The sequence below is a fragment of the Rattus rattus genome, chromosome 5 (assembly GCF_011064425.1).
Source record: "Rattus rattus isolate New Zealand chromosome 5, Rrattus_CSIRO_v1, whole genome shotgun sequence".
NCBI classification, from domain to species: Eukaryota; Metazoa; Chordata; class Mammalia; order Rodentia; family Muridae; genus Rattus; species Rattus rattus.
The window spans coordinates 132,228,779-132,250,832 of NC_046158.1; the positions used below are offsets into that span (position 1 = coordinate 132,228,779).

Genomic DNA, 22,054 nt, shown 5'->3' on the forward strand with positions numbered 1-22,054 from the left:
CCCGTACTGCATGGCCCCTGGTGTCAAAGATCCTCCTCTTAGTCTCCGCCTCCACTGCCCACGCCCCTGCCTCCGCCTCTGCCCACCATGCCCAATCCCTTACAACCACCCCAGGATTGCGCCTGACTAGCTGCAGCAGACTGCCGGCCACCAGGTTGCCCCTCTCCATTCAGGTACATCTCTCCTTCTCAGTTGGCTGGCCTTGGCCTTCTCTCTCCACAGCTGGAAAAGCGGGGGCATCTGACAATCCGATACACTTCGCTCCTCTTTCTGCAGCTAGAAAGACTTGAGTTAGACAAGCAGAAGCACACGCCTACCTACCTCATGGCTACAGAAAACGGAGCAGTTGAGCTGGGAACCCAGAGTCTGTCAACAGGTGCCAAGCCCGGGGCAGGAGATAGGAAGGAGGAGCTTCAGAAGCGATGTCTCTGAAGCCAGCGTTAGGCAGGCTTCTCACAGGGAAGTCCGTGCCCAAGGTTCTCTGCTTGGTGCAGGAGGGATTTGGGAACGGGGATAATCTGTGGGTGGAGCTGGGCCGGGTCCAGCACCTGCATGAAGCCTTTGCTGGAGGGGAGATGGGACACCTCCGTCAATGCCTGTTGGGGGTTCGCTTTAAAACTAGAACGCAAGGACTGTCGGGAGGCCAGCAAAGCCTATCCAGAGGGGGAGAAGCTGGTGCGGAGCCCCCAAGCTCCAGACAAGACTGTCACCAAGCCGCTCCAGAGACTTGGAGGGACAGGCTTTGAGGGGTTGTTCCTGGGTGGGGACACAGAGCAGGTCTCTGCCCCACTTGGCAGGGGAAGAAAGGCAGGGATGCTGATGGATTTCCCCCGTCCTTTGCAGAACAAACACCTAAAGACGCAGCAGGTGATAGATCTCCAGCTTCAGAGAAAGAACCCAGCCTCCCAGACACAGAGAAAGACCTGGGCCCCACTAACGCGAAGAAAGACCCTGGCGCGCCGGATCCAAAGAAAAATCCAGATCCACCCTCCCTGAAGAAAACTCCCGAAGCCCCTGGTCCAGAGAAAAAGGGTGACTCGGCCCCAGCTTCAGCCAGCAACCAGGGCCCTTCAGGAGAGGGTGATGAAGGTGGGGGCCCTGCTGAAGGCGGTACGGGGCCTCCTGCAGTCTTGCCCCAGCCCACTGCCACAGCTGATGCCAGCATCCAGAAGCTGGACGCCACGCAAGCGCCCTCGGGCAACCAGCAATCTGGAGAGGCCAAGGCAGGCAAGAAGGCAGCAGAATGCCGAGAAGCAGGACGAAGGGGCTCACCCGCCTTTCTTCACAGCCCTAGCTGCCCCGCGATCATCTCCTGGTGAATGGCCCTGCTTGGGGAGGGGGAAGTCTCATGGCTCCTTTTTCCAGACTTAATCCAGATTGAGTACTGGATATTATCAGATCTTGTGCTGGAGAGGGTAGTTCTGGTTCAGGAACCCACACAACCACCCTATCTCTGAAGAAATGATATTACCTTCATTCAGAGAACAGAATGTGGGACAGAGGATGTCACCAAAGACTGGCTACATGCCCCACCCCCCACTAGGCTTCTGGATGTTTGTTTCACGAGTGGTGAGCTGGAGTGTAGCCTTCTTAATTTAATACAAAAAGACGACAAACAATTCATTCATAAGCTGGTGCAACCAGTTAGGCACAGCTGGACACTCAGGATCTGCAGAGGACATGGACACTCTCACACCAGTCACAGTAACACATTACTGGCAACACTTCTCATGCCAGTCACAGTAATGCACTACTGGCAGTTACATGGTAACATTGTATTTATTTATTTTTCTATGAATCAGGAGCCTTATGGCTTTCTGTCATCCTGTCTTATTAGCCACATACTAGCAGCCAGGTTCTGTCAATAGGTCTTCCCTGGGTTGAGAATTGGCCCTTAATGTGGACAAAACAGATGGCAAGCTTGGTCTGGAAGCCTCGAACCTGCCTGAGGTGTCTCACTTCTTACCTTCCAGTTCTGAGAAGACACTGGCCATGAAGCCCTTAAGCGAGACAACAGAGCTCATCTTTGCAGGGGTGTCTGAAACCCCTGATCCCCAAGATCCTGGTCCAGCTAAGGCAGAAGGAGGGACGAACACGCTGGCAGAGCGGAAAGAAGAGGCAGAGGCAGGCCAGGCTGAGCAGGCTAAGGTGCAAGGGGACACCTCCCAGAGGATCGGGTTCCAGGCTGTTCCCTCAGAGAGAGCAGAGGTGGGGCAGGCCCTCTGTCTCACTGCCAAGGAGGAAGACTGCTTCCAAATTCTGGGTAGGTAGGGGCAGACTGGGGTTAGAGTGTCCCGGGGATGGGGGAGGGAGGGATGGAGTAGTCCCAGTCCTTTCTTATGCAGGGACCTAAATTACCCTGATCCACACCTCCCCCAGGCTCCCTGATGCAAATGTCACAGGGCACCAGGTAGTATTTCTTTCCGATAGAGACGGGGAAGGGAAACAAAATGTCCAAAAATGATGAAGACCGTTTGACTCAAAAACCCCACTTTTGACTTTCTTCTACTTTGGTTAAGAAAATCACACAGATAAGTGTAACAACGAAAACTTGCTGCAAAGTGGAGTTGGGGCTCTCTGTCTGAGGAAAGGTTCCAATGTCAGTTGCTTTGAAAAGAACTGGTGGAGGGCAGCGTGTCAGGGAGCCATAGCTGCACAGGTGTTTGTGTGAGGGACCAGTTGCGAGGGAAGCTGAGGCAGCACTCCACAGGAACTGGGAGAAAGCCCTGGGGCGGTGGGAGAGCAAGCTTGAACAGCAGGAGGAGTGAGGGGATCCCAGCACGGGTGCAATTGGGCTGGGGGTAGGGTGACATAGGGTCAGGAGAGCCCAGAGTGTCCTGATACCCCCTCCTCCAGGCTGAGGTGCCCTGGGAGACCAGCCAGTCTGCCTGGCTCGCGGCAGAGTGCCACTCAGACAGGGTGGGAGGACCTGGCGGCTGGGCGGTGGCCAGGGGCCCTGCCTCCTGCCCCCGCGGCTCCAGAGACCTCCGCCCCGCCCAGAGATCACATCCTTGGCATGACAGGACCTGAACCACCTCCAAGGGCCGTCTGATTTATCACCAGAGTGGCTTCCCTGCCGCCTCTATTTTTAAAGGTTTCCATTCCGATGAGTCAGCCCGCTGGCCTTCGGTGCCTGCTGTGCTCGTGATGCCCACTAGGTGGCGGTGTCTCACTATCGAACTGCTGTGTCCCTGGGCGCCTCACCGCGGTGTGTAATCAGGTGGCCGGCAAGTGTCTCCACCCACACGGTCATTCAGACACAGCAGTCCCACTGTCTGGGATTCCACTTCACAGCTGCTGTATGAGCTTGTTCGGGTGTGTGGCTGTTTTTAATTGAAACAGCCTCCCTCCTCCCTATAGCTTGTATCTAAGTCCTGTCAGCTAGTTAGTTCTGCAGAGACCCTGAATCCCCATTGTTGGAGACAGATGTCCAAGGCCATTTTGGGTGTATAAGGCCGAACTCCAATTGGGTGGGTCTGATAGTCCTGTCCTCACCAGATGTTTCTCAGGCGTCACTTGGTGAACTCAATATTTCTTGGGGGGTGGGGCAGATCAGGCAGGAGGCAGTGATGTTAAAGACATTTCCCAGAAGTCCTCACTAACAGCTCAACTCTGTCTTCTTAGATGATTGTCCGCCACCCCCAGCCCCCTTCCCACACAGGATCGTGGAGCTGAGGACCGGAAATGTCAACAGTGAATTCAGCATGAACTCAAAGGAGGCATTGGGAGGGTGAGATAGCGAACCAAGCTTGGAACCACTTATGGGGGAGCATCCAGCCCCTGTGGCCCAGACACACCCCGTAGGACATGGTCCACATACTTGTGCTTGCTTCTCCGTGCTCACACATGTTATCCATCAGGTCTCCCAATGTGCAGTGACCACGGTCACTTTCTGGATAAGCCTTTGGCCATTCCTAGTCTGTTCCTCTCTGCCCCATGCTCTCCAGCCATCATTTTGGTAGAGTAGCCTTTGCTTCAGGAGGGAGTAAGGCCTGGTGGGACGAGTGCTCCCATTTTCAGAGGAGCAGCCAGAGTCACCACCCGGCCTGTGTCAGGAGAAGGGAGCACAGGCCTTTGGTGACCCCTGGGTGTTGGAAGTAGCCTCACTTCCGGCCTTTCATTCTAGTGGCAAGTTTGGAGCAGTGTGCACCTGCACGGAGAGATCCACAGGCCTCAAACTGGCAGCCAAGGTCATCAAGAAACAGACCCCCAAGGACAAGGTAGTAGGGGAATGCTGGCCCTGCAGCAGGGAGATGTTCTCGGAGTGGACATCTCTTATCTCTTGTCAGTGCTAGGCTGGGACCCTGGTGTGAAAAGCTTGTGCCACCCAGAGAGAAGGATGGACAAACAGCCTGGTGTCCCTAACATAAACCACACATCCAATTTCTCAGGGGACTCTCCCTTCTAGGCCCCCTGTGCAGCTCAGAGGCACCGGGGGACATGGCTGCTAGCTCCGAGCCTAGCTGGGAGGGATGAGTTTTCTGTGTGGCTCTACCCAGCTCCTGTGTGTGGATTTTTGTCTTATTTATTTGATTGACGGACTGAGAAAGGGCTTGTGCGTCCCAGAGTGTCCTTGAACTCACTTTGTCCCCGTCCCCCCCGCCCCCCCACCCCCGAGCTGAGGGCCAAACCCAGGGCCTTGCGCTTGCTAAATCCCCAACCCCTTGAACTCACTTTGAGGCAGAGGATAACCCTGAACTCCAGATTCTCCTGCTTCTGCTTCTTGTGTGTTGGGATTGCAGGAGTTTTCCACTACATCCAGTGGTTCTGGGAATTGAACCCAGGACCTCTTGCACCCCAGGCAAGGACTCTGCCAGCTGAGCTACACTCCCAGCCCCAGATCTGTACTTTTGACTGTTCTTCCCTGGTCTGTACCACCAGATCTGGTTCAGAACGAATGCTCAGTGTCCTGTGATAATTCACATAACCAGACGCTGCACGAGTTAACTGGAGCCAGCTGTTGGTTAATCGATCACTGAGCATTTTTTTCTTTGCCTTCCACCGTCCCAGGTGCCAGAGGAATGTCACAGGACAGGACTGAAAAAGTCCCCAACCTCGTGGGTGCAGCACATCAGAGTATAGGGACAGATAGATGACTAAAGGCTGGAACGAAACGAAGAGCATGACACCAGGTGTTGAGAGGTGCCAGGAAGAAAGAGAAGCAGGACAGGGGCGGGGAGTTTGGTCAGAGGGACCATGTTAGACATGGGCCTCTCTGGGGAAGCGGTAGGCAAAGTGTGAGCTGGATGAAGGGCAAAGAGGTGCAGCTGGACAGTCTCACACTGATGCCTAGAGTTTAACAGCCGCCCTGGGGATGTGGGCACAAGGAGAGGCCTAATGAGTGCTACATGCCAACGTCGTGGTGTAAATATTCCTACCATAGCTTACATCAGCCCACCAATGAGACTGTTGATCTGCACACCTTCTGAAAGTTAAAAGTGACAGTTGTTTAGCGTAGAAAGGGCGTTACGGGTGGCTGGGTTTCTAATGCAGCTTAGGTGGAACTGTGACAAAGGCCTTAGTGATGGACTGTCAGTGGGCATACAGAGACGATCTAGCTCTTTGTCCCTAATGCTTGGGTGAAGGCTTGTGTCTTTTTCTTTTCCTTGATGACTGTAGGCAAGTCAATCATAGAGAAGGGTGGTACCAAGGACTTATTAGCATACGATACATTTGGGGCTTCCTTAGATCCCCTAAAGGGAAACGGCAAAGATAGCTGCTCCGTATTTGAGAATCAACCCCATTTCAGGGGTGGGGGTTGGACAGGGTCTTATAGTGTGATCTAGGCGGGTCTTGAACTCCTGACCCTCCTGCCTCTGCCTCCTGAATTCCGGGATTAAGAGCATGTGCTCCCACATTTGGCTTTGGGAATGGCGCCCACGTGCCTACGACATAGTTATAGCTCTTCTGTAGGTGCTCAGGGTGAGGTGATAGGGAGAGAGCGATGGAAGCAAGGAGGCCGGTGGGAGGAGCTTGGAGGGGGTGCTGGTACCCAGTGGGTCCTCTTGATTTCCTCGCTCCTCAGGAAATGGTGTTGCTGGAGATCGAGGTCATGAACCAGCTGAACCACCGCAATTTGATCCAGCTGTACTCAGCCATTGAGACCTCGCACGAGATCATCCTGTTCATGGAGTAGTGAGTGTCCGCTGTGGGAGTGGGGTCTGGGTGGCAGGGCTAGCAGCCCCAGAGCCCGTCTGCAGTGGGGTCTGTGTACACAGCATTGAGGGCGGCGAGCTCTTTGAGAGGATCGTGGATGAGGACTACCAACTGACGGAAGTGGATACCATGGTGTTCGTCAGGCAGATCTGCGACGGGATCCTCTTCATGCACAAGATGAGGGTCCTGCACCTGGACCTCAAGGTACTGGGCTGGGACCTCCTGGAGTTGTTGACACAGACTCATTTCTCTCTAGCGTCCCTCATTCCTCCCTCTCAGCCGGTTCAGAGTGTATCCTGAGTGCTGGCTAAGTGCAAGGGACAGAGAGGGGAGGGTTGGGGTGGAGAGAGGCAGGCCTCAGTCTCAGCTTCCTTGGAGCTTACGGCCCAGTGTTTGGTGCCCTCCAGCTGCTGGTATTGCACAGCATCAACCTCCACGTTGGCCCGAGACAGGTACAGTGGGTATTTACTCGGAACGAGAATCTAGAGGGTCTACTTCATATCAGTGGGTATTCTGGGACACAGCCATGGAGCCCACCGAGAAGCTTCATACCAGTGCACGGGAGGCAGGCACTAGTGATGAACTCTACAAGGGACTTTCACGTCCTGAACTGACAGAGTCCCTTGCACACAGCTGGCTAAGGACGGCCAATAGATTTTTACACTCACCTCCATCTGTGCCGGTGACTGCTGGGAGCTTAGAAATTGGAAGAGGGAACCACAAGTCACCCGGTGTCTCCTGTCCCCGTAGCAGATGTCCATGAGTATTAAGTTGGAGTGTTAACAAGCTCCATCAGCACAGAGCGGGTATCCATGTCTGTTCATTCACTTAACACACAGTGATCAAGTCCCTGCTACAGGAAGGAGCACTCCTAGTGTGGGACTAGGATGAACATGTTCCCTGTCTATTTTACAACGTCCGAATAAATGAAATTCGTTTAAAAAAGGGTTGGGAAAGGCACAAGAGAGTATCCAGGACATGCAGAGGGAGAAGATGGGGAAATAGACAGTTGTCCGGTGGAGACAGAGCAGTGGATGGGACATCCAATGGCTTCTGGCTTTGCTCAGTGTCATGACCTGAGAGGGCGTGACAGTCTCCCAGTGGCTTCTGCAGGTACCTAGGAAGACAAGCACAGAAGGAGAGAGATGGTTTTCATGGAACCTAGGTGGAGCAGGGGCCGTAGAAGGCCAAGGTAGGAATCAAGAAGAGAGCTTGTAGGAACGAGAAGCATGTGCTTTGGAAAATAGGAGTTACCTGGATGGAGGTGCATGGAGAGTGGGCTAGGAAAAAGAGTGATTCCTGAGTTACAGGGACAGACGGAGGTTCCTCTAGGAATTAGGGCAGCTGGATGGCTCCATGGGGGAACATCAGAGGTCCCTTGTTAAGGCTGATTTTCGTGGGGAACAGAGTAGGGCCCCTAATTGAAACACAAGGTCCTGAGAGAAAGAACTCTGCCTCCAAGCGTGTGACTTTCAAAGAAGAATTTGCAGGTAGGAGGGAGGTACGGCCCGCTGAGAGCAGCAGAGAGCTGTTGGAGGCCTCCTTGTTATGTTACCCACTCAGGTCCTGGCCCTCCAGTTCCTGATAGCAGCCCTGCCTGGCCTCCAGCCAGGGCACACTGCCTATCCGCAGACCTCAGTTTCTCCACCCTCCGCAGGACTGAGAGGAGAGATCCCACCTGAGCCTACTGAGCTCCTTCTGAGAGCATGCAGGCATGATGGCTCTCTGAGTACTGCCTAAGGATCTCCTCCCACGTGTGGGACCCCAGCAAGGGACCAGGGTGGAGCTAGGGCGGTGGAAGGAGGTTGAGCTAGGTCAGAGGCTAACCCGGCCATCCTTCTCTTCAGCCAGAGAACATCCTGTGTGTGAATACCACCGGGCACTTGGTGAAGATAATTGACTTTGGCCTGGCAAGGAGGTACCAGTGGGGTGTGAGGAGGGTGGGGCCTGTGGTGGGATGGAGAAGGGGGGGAAGGATGTCTCTGGTGGCCACTGGGCACCTGAGCTCTCAACCTCACGTCCAGGTATAACCCCAATGAGAAGCTGAAGGTGAATTTTGGGACCCCGGAGTTCCTGTCACCAGAGGTGGTGAACTATGACCAGATCTCTGACAAGACGGACATGTGGAGTCTTGGGGTGATCACCTACATGCTGTGAGCCCTGGGGAAGGTGGTGGCTGCAGTCAGCAGGGGTGCAGGGATGGGTAGGAGAGGACAAGACTGGCCTTAGGGTTCTGCTGAGGTGGTCCTACCTTCCTGATCCTTCAACTTGGGTGCATTTTTTGGGTGAATGCTAGGGAGACCCAGTAGGGGGGACTTTGTACCCATTTTATATATGAAACAACTAAGGTCCCCTAAAAGCACAACATCCCACCCTGGGGAAGATTCTGGATAGCAGATTCCCCATGCCATGGGTGGGGACAGAGGGACAGTGGATTTCTCTTTTGCGTGTGCTCACTTTGTGTTTCACACTTACTGTTCCTCATCTTCACTGCAACCCTGGGAAGCTGGGGTGACTATGCCCATTTTACAGATGAGAAGAGTGAGGCTCAGAGAGGGGAAGTGACTTGCCCAAAGTCACCCAGCCAGATTCAAACCCAGGTCTGTCCCACTCTGGAAGCCCGGGGTCTTTCTGACACATGCTGCCTCCTAGGCTCCGGCCCACCCTCAGCGGCTGCCACCTCACTCTCTTGTGCCACTCTCCTCTCCTCTAGACTGAGTGGCCTTTCTCCCTTCCTGGGCGACGATGACACGGAGACCCTAAACAACGTCCTGTCTGCGAACTGGTACTTTGATGAGGAGACTTTTGAAGCTGTGTCAGACGAGGCCAAAGACTTCGTTTCCAATCTTATCACGAAGGACCAGAGGTGAGACTCCCCAGGGCTGGGAACCCTGTATGCTCTAGGACAGAGGCATGCCCGGGCCAAGTGGACCTGGCATGGGCCTGCCCTCACCACAGTGCCCTCTCCGCAGTGCCAGAATGAGTGCTGAGCAGTGCCTCGCCCACCCCTGGCTCAACAACCTGGCAGAAAAAGCCAAGCGCTGCAACCGTCGTCTCAAGTCCCAGATCCTGCTTAAGAAATACCTCATGAAGAGGCGCTGGAAGGTAGGAGAGCCAGGACAGAAGCTGGGGGGCTGAGAGGCGGGAAAGTCTCGTTGCCGGCTCCAGCCCTACCAGCTATGCCTTGGCAGTCTCTGTTGACAGGGCTTGGCCTTGTCTGGGAAACATGGGCTTTTCTCTGGGTCCTGGGCTAGCTCCCATTCTGAACTGGAGTTGTTCACCCATCCTGCCTGCCAGGGGAGGATCATTAATCTAGGACTCAGGCTCGGGGGAGCACCTCCTACTCCATCATGACTCTCCTCCTTCATTTCCCAAATACTTAATGAACAGCTGTTACTTCTAAGCTCTCCTCTGCTACGGAGGAGACAGGAGGCAGGAATCTGGGTCGTGTGGACTTGGCTTTCAGTGAAGGGTAGAGAGTTCTTAAGAGGACGGGTCGGAGTGCCAGGGGCCGGGTTACACCTTCAAACAGGGTGTGTGTGTGGGGGGAGCAGTGAGGATGAACAGGTGAATCGAGACCGCAAGGAGAGAGGGGGCAGGAGGAGAGGGAGTGTGAAGCCTTGTGGCAGAGCCCCGAGGTCGAGTGTGAGCTACAGGCAGCAGGATGTTTGGCTGGGATAGACTGCGAGAGGTCCGAGTGGAACAGGAGACAGGCTATAGAGCAGCGGTTCTCAGTCTTCCTGATGCTGCGACCCTTTAATACAGTTCCTCCTGCTGTGGTGAACCCCAACTTACTTTGGTTGTCACTTCCTAATTGTAGTTTTGCTACTGCTGTGAATCATAATGTAAATATCTAAAATCCAGAATGATCATAGGTGACCCCTGTGAAAGGGTCATTAGACCCCCAAAGGGATCCCAACCCACAGGTTGAGAATCGCTGCTGTAGAGGGACTCATGGATTGGGATGAGGGGCTTCCTTTGCTTGGGCCAAACGGTGTCATGGCACCTTTTATAGCTGGGATGGTACTCTGTCTTTCCTGGCCTCCGACCCTCCTTTAATGACAGGGCGATCTTTGAAAAGTCTTCTAGATTTTTTACTTTACATTTACTTATCATTTATTTATCGTGTGTATACAGAAGGCACAGAGGACAAACTCATGCTGTGGCCTAGAGGTCAGAGGACAGCTTTAAGAATCAATTCTGTTGGGGTTGGGGATTTGGCTCAGTGGTAGAGCGCTTGCCTAGCAAGCGCAAGGCCCTGGGTTTGGTCCCCAGCTCCGAAAAAAAGAATAGGAAAAAAAAAAAAAAAAGAATCAGTTCTGTCCTTCTACCATGTGGCTCCCATGGGTTGAACTCTGGCTTGGCTGGAAGCACCTTTGTCTGCTAAGCCTCCTCTCAGGCCAGAAGGGAGAACTTTTGAAGGGGCCTTGAAAGGCCACTTGACCATCCCCCAGGTTATCTCCTACCAGGGTACTGACCGGGATTCCTCTTTTGTCCCTTAGAAAAACTTCATTGCTGTCAGCGCAGCCAATCGCTTCAAGAAGATCAGTAGCTCGGGGGCACTGATGGCTTTGGGGGTCTGAACCCCAGGAGCAGCTAAAGCCTGGATGCAGCTGCGCAGTGGTCAAGGCTGAAACCACACAGCTCAGAAGGCCAGAGAGAGCCGGCCAGATCTCTAGAGCAGGCTGGTCAGGACAAAGCTGCACCAGGCCCGGAGACTTGGGGCTCCGCAGGTCCTTAGGCTTACCGCTTCCCCTACGTGAACATGGAGTGTGGCCTGGAATCCATCTTGCTACCGCCTCCTCAGCAGGGCTGTGGCCTGTCAGCCCCACCCAGACTCCAAGGACAGCCAGGCCATTCCCTAGTCTCTCCCTAGCTTGCCCCTTTGAACTGCTGCCCCGTAGCCTTTTCCTTGCCCCACCTGGGGCACCCTTGCCTGGAGCGGGATGGCCGGGGGTCCAGCAGGTGGGCTGCTGTGGTGGTGGATGGGAAGCTTCGAGCAGGGTAAGAGTGCAGTCCAGCTGCCAGGGGAGACAGAGCAGGCTTTGTGTGAGAGGACCTCCGTGCCCTGCCTCACACTCCCAACAGATACAGCCTCACACACACCATCTGGCCTCCTGGTTCCCCACCTTCTGTTTTTGTGACCACCAACACATAGGAACTTGGTGAGAGAAAGCCAGTCCAGGCCTGGAGAGGTGGTGGTGGTAGCGGAGAGAAGTCTGGGAGGCCTGAGACCACCCCCCCCTAAGTTTACTTGAGGACCGAGTCTTCCCATCCTGGCTACTCTGTACCCATCCCAGGGGCATCCAAAACCCCAAATAACAGGATGAACTGGCCCACGAGGAGAATGAAGCCGTCGGGCAGACCCCAACCTGCTCTCAGCTTGTGCCTTATAAATAAACACGCAGGTTGGAGGCAGCCTCCTTCCCTCTGCGCGTGCACGCACTCGTGTGAGATCACAAATTACTGCATTAGTTGCGCACCTACTATGTGCCAGGCACCGAGTCTTCACATCTGCACATAGTGTGGTGTCCACGGATGTAGGCTCAGGAGCCACACTTCCAAACATGAGTTGCGTTCAGGTGGCTTCCTCACTGTGCCTCAGTTTCTTCTCCTAGGAGAGGGATGATGTCACGAGAGTCGAGGTGTGCAGGGTGGCCCATGCTGAACTCCGGCCGTGGGCTCAACATGGATTAGTTCCTTATTCTTTGGAGGACGGGGAGGAGGTGGATATGATTTGTAGCTCACAGAGGGAAACTGAGTCAGGGGGTGAGACAGAGGTAAGACTGCGTCACGGAGAGGAGAGGATGATGGTGTATCATCAGTGGAGATAAGGGTCTAGAACTCTTCACGGCCCATCGAGGAAATGGAGGTGGGTGGGCAGTGTCCTTATCCACATTCTGTAGGCTCAGAGCAAGAGAGGAACTTGAAGCCTACTCAGTAAGCCGGGGCCTGAGGCTTGAAAAGAACTCTTCCCGTGAGCTCAACATTGAACAAGGTTGGCAGAGCTCAGGGCGTCCCCAAAGGCAGAGGTGCCTGCTACAATCAGCCCTGCTTTCTGCTCCCTCTGGCCTTGCTTATCTGGGCCTCCCATGCAGTCAGGGGCCCCATGCCAGTGTGTGGACCTTCTAACCGAGCCCCAAGTGAGACAGCTTGGTGCGCGGGGCTGCCATGACAGTAGTGAGCACCAGGTCCCCGCCTGCAGTGAGCAGCATGGATGAGTTGCACCCTTTGTCTGATGGAAAACCTGATTTCAGGAAGGCTCGAGAGGCTGCAGGGAACCAGGAGCAGTACCCAGACTGATCAGGCACTGTTTCTGCTCTAGCTGCTGCCTGCCACCCTTAGCTTGGGCCTTGGGTGTGTCCACAGTCAGACCTCAGTGATGTTGTCCATCTTTCTCCTGCCTCCATGACTGCAGAGCCAGGCACCCCAACCCTGCCTGGCCTGCTCTTGCAAGCAGCAGGTACCAGATGGGGTGTGGGATTTGGGACTTGAGGGTGTCTAAGCATGGCCTTAGCACTGGGAATCGAAAGTCCTGAAAACCTGTTTGGGGCTGTGAATGGCAGATGTGCTAACAGCAGGGCCCCGACGGTCACACACTGCTGCCCGCTGCCCACTGGTACCCTGCTGCCTCCCCCCACCCCTACCTCCACCAGCCAGGCCTGGGTTTCCACTGAGTGGTCCTTTCTGCCTCACTGACCTCACCCTGGCTGAACATCGGGCCACACAACACGATAATGAGTCACCCTGAGAGGGGAGGAAGGGAATGAGATTCAGCCTAAGCAGCAGAGATCCAAGGCTCAGATCCAACAGGGGAAACTGAGGCCACATGAAGCCACAACAGGGAAAGCCTCTGAACAAAGACTTCAACAGTTGGCGTTAGAATCTTGACTCCAAGCTCGTTCCCTTCTTATTTTTTATTTTGTTAGTTTTTCTTTTTAGTTTTTAGACACAGGGTTTCTCTGTTTATCCCTGACTGTCCTGGAACTCACTCTGTAGACCAGGCTGGCCTTGAACTCAGAGTCCTACCTGCCTCTGCCTCCTGAGTGCTGGGATTAAAAGCATGCACCACCACACCTGGCTGTTGCTTCCTCCTCTCTAACTTGATCACCATCTTAGTTCTTCCTTCTTCTGTAACTCCTAAAGCCATCACAGTAGCTGAGATGGGGGGGAGGGGGCATCTACCATACTCCACTGGTGAGGGAACAGGTTCAGAGAAGAAAGATGACTTGCCCAAGGCCACACAGCTAGTTAATACATCCCAGGCAAGAAGCTCCCCAAAGCCATAGGCAGGGTAATCACCCTGCAACCCCAAATCTACCGTGCCACCCTTCTCCACCCAGAAACATGTCTGAATGAGCATCCCAGGTCCCTGGAGGCAGAGAATGCAGACTTGAAGTACAGATGAGAGGGTGAGGCTTTATAGGGATGTCCCCGTCTCTATCCCCTCCCAGACAGGGTCTCTGTAGCCCTGGCTATCCTGGAACTCACCAGGTTGCTTGAACTCACAGAGATCTGCCTGCCTCTGCCTCCCAAGTGCTGAGACTAAGGGCGTGCACCACTCCGCCCTGCTTCATAAGGACCCTTCGCTCTCTCAAAGCCTGCAGAGAACACTATCAAAGCTGGAACCCTCGCCCTGTTGCATAGCTGCATCTGCCTCTCTGGAGACTGGGACCCAAGCCCCATGGCTTTCGGTTGAGTTCTATCCCTGCCAGTCACTGGGTGAAAGGCGTCTGTACCCGAGATCTAGGCTAAGGGAGGCAGCAGTCCATAGCTGACTGAGGACTGCCAAGTTGGACCTAAGTAGAGTCTGCGTCCAGAGCTCTGGACCTGGGACCCTGCCATCCCCAGGATGCTAGGCTATGAACTTCCCGGGCTCCAGGAAGAGCACATCCTGCTTCTCGTAGTTCAGGGGCAGTGTCTGTCCCAGCAGCAGTGCACTGGACCTCCTGTGTTACCAGCATGTGCACCTCCCTGGAGCAGGACTTGGGCACCCCTTTGGTCCAAGAAGGGTTAAGAGCTTCCAGTGGACCCTCCTCCTAACTGGGCCTAACCCAGAGAGTGTTCCTCCAAGGCCATTTCCTGCCTCTGGGCCTGGGCCAGGCCCACAGTGACCACCCCCTGGGTCTGGAAGCCACCGAGGCCACATCTGGTTTGGATTACACCAGCACTGGTGACGTTGCCTTTTCCTGTCTGAGTCTAGTGGCCTTGAATTCCTCTGGCCACCTTGAACCCAACTAGGCAGTGGTGGGAAAAGACGCAGCCCTTGCTTGCTTGGCCGCCCAGAGGGAGCAAGGCCGCCAGGGTTGTTCTGGGAGGTGGGGGGCTGCTCTGCACCTGCTTCTCCTCCCCACTCTGAGAGGAAGCGCTTCTTGAACCCCAGCACCATATTGAGAAGATCCATGTGTTAGTCATCCAGCATTTCACTGCTAAGGAAACTGAGGCGCAGGCTTTCCCAGAGAACTTAGCATGTGTGTTGTGAGCAGTGTAAGTGAAGTCTCCGGGGAGGCTCATAGCCTCTGGGACCTCAGAGGTAGGGTAGAGGCTGGGAGAAGCTGGGAGAAAACCCAGGAAACTGTAGGGGAAAGCAAGAAGGAGTCACCAACTTGAAGTCTCATCTTCCTAGAGGTGACAACACTCTAGATGAGGGCACACAAGAAATAGGGGAATCTGGGATAGTGAGGAGAGTGTGGTGGGCAGGGGCAGGGGGAGGAGCTGGAGCACATGTGCACTCGAGTGTGGGCACGCGTGCGCACACACACGCACACGCACACGCACACGCACACACACACTCACACAAGACTGAAAGCAACTTTACCTGAGTCCATTCTAGTAAGGTTTTGAATATGTTGATGGAGATAATTTGGGGGAAATAATCAGGGGGACTCAAGGCAGAAGGGAGCCACAGAAGAGTCGTGAACAGAGGAAGAGGATGGTAGCATCCGTGCTGTAGACTGATAACTGCTGCCAGGCATGTGAGTCAGTTGGAAAGACCGGGAGCAGGGAGAGCAGAAGAGGCCGTACCCAGCGGCAGAGTCAGAGCAGCGAATCAGAAGGACTCAGATACCTCAAGGTACCCAGGGCAGTAACAGACCCAGGATTCCAGGGGCAAACCTCCCTACTTGCTCTTACGATCCTGTCTGTAAAATGGGTTAATGACTTTGCTTCCCCAGGTCAGTGCCAGCCACTGAGATGCCCAGGCAGAGCCTGATGCAGGCTCCTGAGCCCATATTTGGGTATTTCAGCATCTGCTGTGTTCCACATCCGGGACAGCAGTGAATAGACAGAGCCCCTGGTCTCAGGGACCTTCTTCTAACAGGCAAACCACACTTAGCCTGTACTGACAGGGGGAGAAGGGAGCAGAGGTCAGGGAACACTCATCTGAGGATGCTTGATGGAGCCTGGGCGTGAGAAGGAAGAGAGCCCTGTGGATAGTGGCAGAGGGAGGGATGGGCATGAAAGCTACTGAGGGGAAAGCCTTCGAACGCATGCTCTTACTCACAAGCCCTAAATGGTGCTGAGCAGGCAGGGAGTCCCTGGGGTTCTTTGAGACAGCCCATTGTGAATGATGAATGATTCACTTATAAGCGTTCACCACAGCCCTGCTGAGGTAGGAAGAGGAAGAGTGAACAGGGCAAACACAGGGCAAGACCCTTCCCACCCCCGAATCCATGTCCTCAGGTACAGACTCACAACTGTGAAAGCCTCACAGCAGGGCCATGGGAAGGCAGCATGAAGCTTCAGGAGAGTGTGCAGGACAGTTAAGAGGACCCAGGCTTTGGGGCTCCTTGGGGGGGGGGATTGTGGGCAAGTGACAGGGATTGTATGTAGAAAGCCATCCTGCTGAGAGGGGACACGCCTTGGAGAGTAGGCACCAAGCACAGAGCCCTGAAAGTGGAGAAGCTCATCTGAACTGGCCACAGGGAGGAAGGACTGGCACCTGAGTGACACTGGGCAACCTTGGTACTGGCTTGGAGGACAGTGATCTGGGGCAGCCCCAGTCTTCCCGGCTAACAGTGACTAATGGGCCTCTGGTCTCTGTTTTTAGCCACAGATCCACTTCCTTCTGTCCACCGACTGACTCCAGAGTCGCCCACCCATTTACCAGCAGGGTAGGAACAGCAGATCAGGCACCTCAAAGGATGCTTTTTATCCTAATTTTATCTCTGTTGACCAAACTATGCATGAAGATGCTAGCCCTAGGGATGGAAAAGAGCACCCACATTTTATAGCAGAGGAAACTGAGGCTCAGATGACTGACTCCACACCGCCAGCAAGTGGAAAGGACAGAATTGAAACCCACGGAATTGGCTAGTCCTTTCTCTACATTCTATCCCTTTCTTCCACAGCAGCTAGACACTGCCTTGGTAGGGGATCCACCATGGTAAGGGGACACACACCAGCCCCAAATACGGATTTACTTCCTGTAACTAATCTATATTGCAATTCCGAATGCCAGGCCCTGCTCTAAGCACTTTGCAAATGCTAATTTAGAGAATCCACGAACAATCCTGTGGGGGCAAACACCACTTGTGTATCATTCTGAAGAAAACAGGGAGAGGAAATGACTTTCCCCGACCACACAGCTAAGACAACACTGAAGGCAACCTTGCCTCTGGCAGCCTGGGTTAGGTGCTGGGAGCTTGGCCAGAGGTGGGGCCTCTGAGAGGTGGGGTGGGGTGGGGGTTGGGGGTAGGGGGGAGGCCTGTTGGGCTGAGGGCTGGATTCCTGGGTTGCTGCACTCCCAACAGGCAGATGTGCCAGGCCAACACAACTCCCCCTGCTTTCTCATCATTGCGGCAGCCAGCGCAGGAAGCCGCCCTCTGGGGGAGAGGGTCTCTCCCAGCCAAATGCTTTCTGGGGGTGTGGGAAGGCATGAGTAACTTGCAGCTCAGGGCAGGGGAGTGCCTTCCTCAGGGAAGGAAGCAGTGGGTGGGAGGCAGGTCTGAGAGAAGCTCAGGGAAAGAGTCTGTAAGGTGGGCCCTTGGGGTGGTGGGGACCCCATCTATGACCTTGGACCTTGGGCAGGCAGGCCAAATACCAGCAGGTAATGACAGCCTAACAGGGTCACTGTGTTTTGTTAGCGCAGGCCCGTCCTACTTCCTGGAACACGCATAATGGAAGAGTGGGTCAGGAGACACCCTGTCAACTGTGCATTCCAAGAATCCGAGCTGCCGTGCGTGATTAAGAACTCTGGAATATTCTTAAATACTGAGCCTACCATTTTAGGGTTTGATTCAGTCTCAGAACCCTTTCTGCTCTGATTTCCTGAAGAGGAGTAAATGGTTTCTGGAACTGGGGCGGAGACGGATGAGTCTCCACCGAAGGAGCCCCTGAGGCTGTCAGACTCCACATCCCTGACCTAAGCATCGTGTGGGTGGATTGAGGGGACCGCTCTGTCGGCCTTGCTTTGTGACCTTGGCCTTGACATCTGTATCAAGACATTCTGTCTGTCTGAACTGACGAGGGGCACTTACTGGCCCGACACCCACCCCTCCCCAACAGTGGGGCAACGTGTGGAAGTGTCTCTGGGCCACAGAAGGAGGGTGAGGGCAGACGCCGGTGGGAAGGCCGCCACTGGGTATGGAGCAGAGAGTAGCATGAGATTAGCATGTCGAGGCTTCTTGGCCAAGAACCTCCAAAGATGGGATGTCCTTAAGGCGTTCCCTCAGGCCAGATATTCCCCTGAGACTCAGATACGGAATCAAATTGCCCACTTCCTATGCTGGACAAAGAAAGTGAAACCAGAGTGGGTGAGCCTGGTCCAAGATTGAATCATGTATGTGGGGTAGGTCTAGGCCGAGATCCTACTTGAGGGTCATCACCACTTCTTTGCAAACAAGAAGTCTCGGGGATTGAGGGCAAGAAGAAACTGTCTGTCTGTCTGTCTGTCTGTCTGTCTGTCTTTCCTTCCTTCCTTTTTTCTTTTCTCATTCTTCCCAAGCCCCCAGATCAAGCAAGGTCCCCAGCTGGCTGCCCAGTCTCTCTGTGAGCTGCTCTCTTGGGTAATCAGTGGCAGTGGTACAGGTGGTGACCACTAAGGACACTGGGAGAAACCTGAGTCATCACCCGGCCCAAGCACAGGAAGGAACAGAGGCGGGAGCCTTTCTTGAAGAGTCCCACGTTCTTCTTCTGGGACACAGACACGGGGCTCAGAGGCTGAACATCCTTGGGAGGCTGGGTGCTTTCCCCAGCCCTGCTAGCTTCCCATCTTCCTAGCAGCTAGGATACAGGCTGAGGAGAGACTTGGGGTCACCAAGGCTCCAGAGGAATGCAAAGCAAGGAACAGTGCCCAACAGAGGCCTCTTTCCCAGCTGAGAAAGAATCCTCACTAGGGACTCTGTCCTGTCTCTAACTGACCGTGTCTCCCCAGCATACTCCTACACCCACACCCACCTAGAGGGTCTCCTTTCTCTGTGTAGCTGCATCCCTTACTGCATGGGACCCTGTTGTATTCCCTCCCAAAAGCTCGCTGTTTTGCTGCTTGGGGTGCAGCAGGCAGGGTAAGGAGGGAGAAATGAGAGGGGAGGAGGGGGGAAGTGTGAGAGGAAGAGGGAGAGTTCACATCCCCAAGCTGGCCAGGCATTTTCCCACCGCCTTCTGGCCACAGCAGGCTTGGCCTCTCAGGTCCCCCTCCACCTCGGTTCTGGAGTCTGTGGGAACCAGACAGTTCAGTCAGGCCAGCCAGCAGGCTTCCTCTAAAGCCCCAAGGGACCTGTGAAAGGAGGAGGGAGTCACAGAGGCTGAAGTCAGGGAGGCTGCCCAGGGCTTTTGGAGGAGACTAAGCCACCTGCCCAAAGAAGGGCAGCCACTGGGTGCCACTTCACGAGACATAAGGCTTTCTGGGCTCTCCATAGAAGACTAAAATGGGGGCACACCAGCACTTTGGCCTCTTTGCCTCACCCCATACCCAGAAGATGAGACTAAGGGGCAGGAAGCCTTTCCTTCTGTCTCTTGCAGTGCTGGGGCGACAATGAGGACTCAGGTTCCTGGCTGTTCCTCTGGTGGCTATCATGCCAGCTGCCATGCACCCTATTCTACCCAAGAGAATACTCCGTTGTCTCTGCTCAGTACTTAGGGCAGCCATGAGTCCTATCCTCCCCCCACCCAAAGAAATGTGTTCATAAAGAGTCATGGGAGGGGTGGCGAGATGGCTTAATGGGTAAAGGTTTCTGAGTTCAATCCCTAGAACCCACACGTTGGAAGGAGAAGATCAACTCCTACAGGTGGCTCTAATTCCTGTGCTGCCACACACACACACACACACACACACACACACACACACACACACACACACACAGAGAGAGAGAATAGAGAGAGAGAGAGAGAGAGAGAGAGAGAGAGAGAGAGAGAGAGATGAATGTAATATAATTCTGGAAAAAGTCACCAGGAGATCTCAGGGACCCAGAGACCCAGGGACCCAGGGACCCAGGGACCCAGGAACCAGGAACCAGGAACCCAGGAGAGGTCCTGTTACTGTGGGGAATTCAAGTAAAGACCAGTGCTACTTTTAAACCTTGGATCCCCTGCCTGCACACGAGTGAAGGGTGTCTTGTCAGTTCTGGTAATGGGAAAGGTCCTCCTCTCTCTGGGGCCATCCTCTGCTGCCCTGGGCCAGCTCTCTACTTTGTGCCTTCCTTCTGTTTTCTTCAGAGCCACGCAGACCTGGATACCCTTTACCCTCTGCCACTCCTTTCCCCCTGGAGCTTGGGTGAGCGCTAAGCCTCAGTTCCCACCATTGTAAATGGGATTGATATTCCATAGAACCCAGACAAGATGACAGGAACGAAGCCAGGAAGGGGATGGCAGTGGACATGGTGAGGCTTCACAGAGGGTTCAGTTACAACCAAGGATGGCAAGCAACCCCATCGGCCAGCCTAGCTTTCCCATACTCTGTGGATCTTGGCTGCATTTCCCCTCCGCCTGCCCTCATGCCCTACTTTCCCTTCCTGGGAAACTCCCCAAGAAAGTCCCCAGGAGGAGAAAGCTTCAACCACGATCTTTCCAGGCGGGTCCCCCATCCCTGCTGCGCGCCCCCCCTCAAAATACCTCCAGTCCACCACACTGCCCACACAGAATCCTGGCCCTTAGCTCCAGCCAATTCAGCAAGAAGACTCTTATCATCTCACTGGCTTTATTAGCCCTGAGAACCACAGAGAAAAATGTTGAGGGTTCCATTTCCCCACATCCCAAGTTTGTCAGTAGGTCCCCCCGGGGACCTGGCTGACTGCTCACTTCTGCCTTCCGGTCCTCACAGTCCTTGGCCTGCCAGGGCTGGGTTCTTGCAGAATACCCTAGGTCACATAGCCAGTCTGAGTCTCCAGGGAACAGTTGACAGAAGCCCTACAGAGGGGCTGCTGCAGTCAGTCACTCGAAGAAGAACATTCCCGGTGTCCGGTAAAGACAAGGGGGTAATCCCAGTGGATAGCCAGAACCTCCCTGGACAGGGAAGCTCCCAGCCACCCACGGTTCCTTGGAGTCAGCTGGCAGGGGCAGTGGAGCCCGGTGAGAGGCCGAAGGTGTTGAGGATCCAGGAGTGGCGACTGCAGAGGTCAAGAGGTGTTCAAGGCCTGGGTCAGCCCCCATACAGAAATTCAGCGTCTGCATCCGGCACTGGTAGCTGCTCCCGATGCTCTCCGAAGCCACACTGGGTGTGGGGGCCTTGCCGAGACTCTCAGCTTCAGAGAAGGCAGATGAGAAGCCGAATGCCGGGCACGGTGAGGGCGAGGTGGCTTCAGAAAGCTCCCTTGGACCTCCAGACTTTGCCGAGCACATGTCTTTGGGTCCAGTGGGCAGCTGGGGCCTGGTGTCACTGGTTGTTGGGCACATGTTGGCTGGCAAAGCCCCCATCAGACCCCCAAAGCCCTTGGGGTTTGGCACCTCTGGTGAGAATGGGCACAGTCTGCCAGTTGTGGTGTTGGGGGCTCCTTGATCCGGGCTGGTGGCTCTAAGGGGTCTGTGGTCTGCCTTGACAGGGCCCTTGGTGCCCTGGGCACCTGTGCGCTTGGTGAAGCGTCTGCGGCGACGGAGGAAGCTGCCGTGCTGGAACATGTCGTGGCAGTCCGGATCCAGGGTCCAGTAGCTGCCCTTGCCTGGCTTGCGGTCATCACGAGGCACCTTGACGAAGCACTCGTTGAGAGACAGGTTATGGCGGATGCTGTTTTGCCAGCCTGGCCGGTTGTGCCGGTAAAATGCAAAGCGGCCCATGATGTAGCGGTAGATGCCACTGAGGGTGGCGCGCTGACCCGGTGAACTCTGGATAGCCATGGCAATCAGGGCTATGTAGCTGTAAGGGGGCTTGGTGGGCTCTGTAGAAGGAGCCAAGGATTCTGGTGTGGGTTGCTGCTGCATGTTGGCTGTGTTGCTGAGACCGCAGAGCCAGGCGCGGTACTCAGAGCTGGCGAGCTGCACAGGCTGCCCAGTCTGTTAAAAGACCTACTGGCCCAGCCTCCCAGCCTAGAAAGGCAAAAAGAGGTGGGCCCACCAGGCTGCCCTTCCCTCCTCTCTCACCGCCCTTGTCAAGTCTAAGGAGGCGGGTAAGGAAGGCCAACAGTGAAGCTGCGAGCAGCTGCTGGGTGAAGAGGTGGGAGGGCAGGGACTGGCCCTGAAATTGAGTGAGATAGGGGCAGGCAGGCAGGCGGATGGACGGACAGATAGACACAGGCAAGCATAGAACCAGACATGCAGAGACAATTAGCATACACAGAGAGAGTGTCAGCCACAACAGAGGAAAAAAAAAAAGAAGGAACCTGCAGACAGAAGGAACTGTGGAGACACAGATATGACCCAAGTTAGATCAGGGGGGCCAGAAGGGGAGAGTCTAAACAGAGTCCCTGTGGAGTGAGAAACGACACAGAGGCTTCTTGAGTACCCTGGTTCTGGCTTTCTCTCTCCTCCT

General features: G+C 54.8%; 2 protein-coding genes across 3 annotated transcripts; one reads left to right on the top strand and one right to left on the bottom strand.

Moving 5' to 3' along the window:
* Positions 1 to 324: 324 nt before the first annotated feature.
* Mylk2 (myosin light chain kinase 2) lies at positions 325 to 11,142 on the top strand. Of its 2 annotated transcripts, none has more exons than XM_032902409.1 (12): positions 325 to 376; positions 844 to 1,315; positions 1,974 to 2,263; positions 3,625 to 3,730; positions 4,127 to 4,220; positions 6,026 to 6,135; positions 6,219 to 6,360; positions 8,004 to 8,074; positions 8,181 to 8,309; positions 8,870 to 9,022; positions 9,129 to 9,261; positions 10,659 to 11,142. In XM_032902409.1, exons 1-12 carry the CDS (start codon positions 325 to 327, stop codon positions 10,737 to 10,739), a joined length of 1,833 nt encoding a protein of 610 aa, XP_032758300.1. In that variant the 3' UTR covers positions 10,740 to 11,142. The 2 variants fall into 2 exon arrangements, with proteins under 2 accessions (XP_032758300.1, XP_032758301.1); XM_032902410.1 differs by having other exon boundaries at positions 889 to 1,315.
* Positions 11,143 to 20,273: 9,131 nt separating this feature from the next.
* On the bottom strand, positions 20,274 to 21,552 carry Foxs1 (forkhead box S1). Its single transcript, XM_032902411.1, has one exon. It carries the CDS (start codon positions 21,505 to 21,507, stop codon positions 20,524 to 20,526), a length of 984 nt encoding a protein of 327 aa, XP_032758302.1. The 5' UTR covers positions 21,508 to 21,552; the 3' UTR covers positions 20,274 to 20,523.
* Between the last annotated feature and the right edge of the window lie 502 nt (positions 21,553 to 22,054).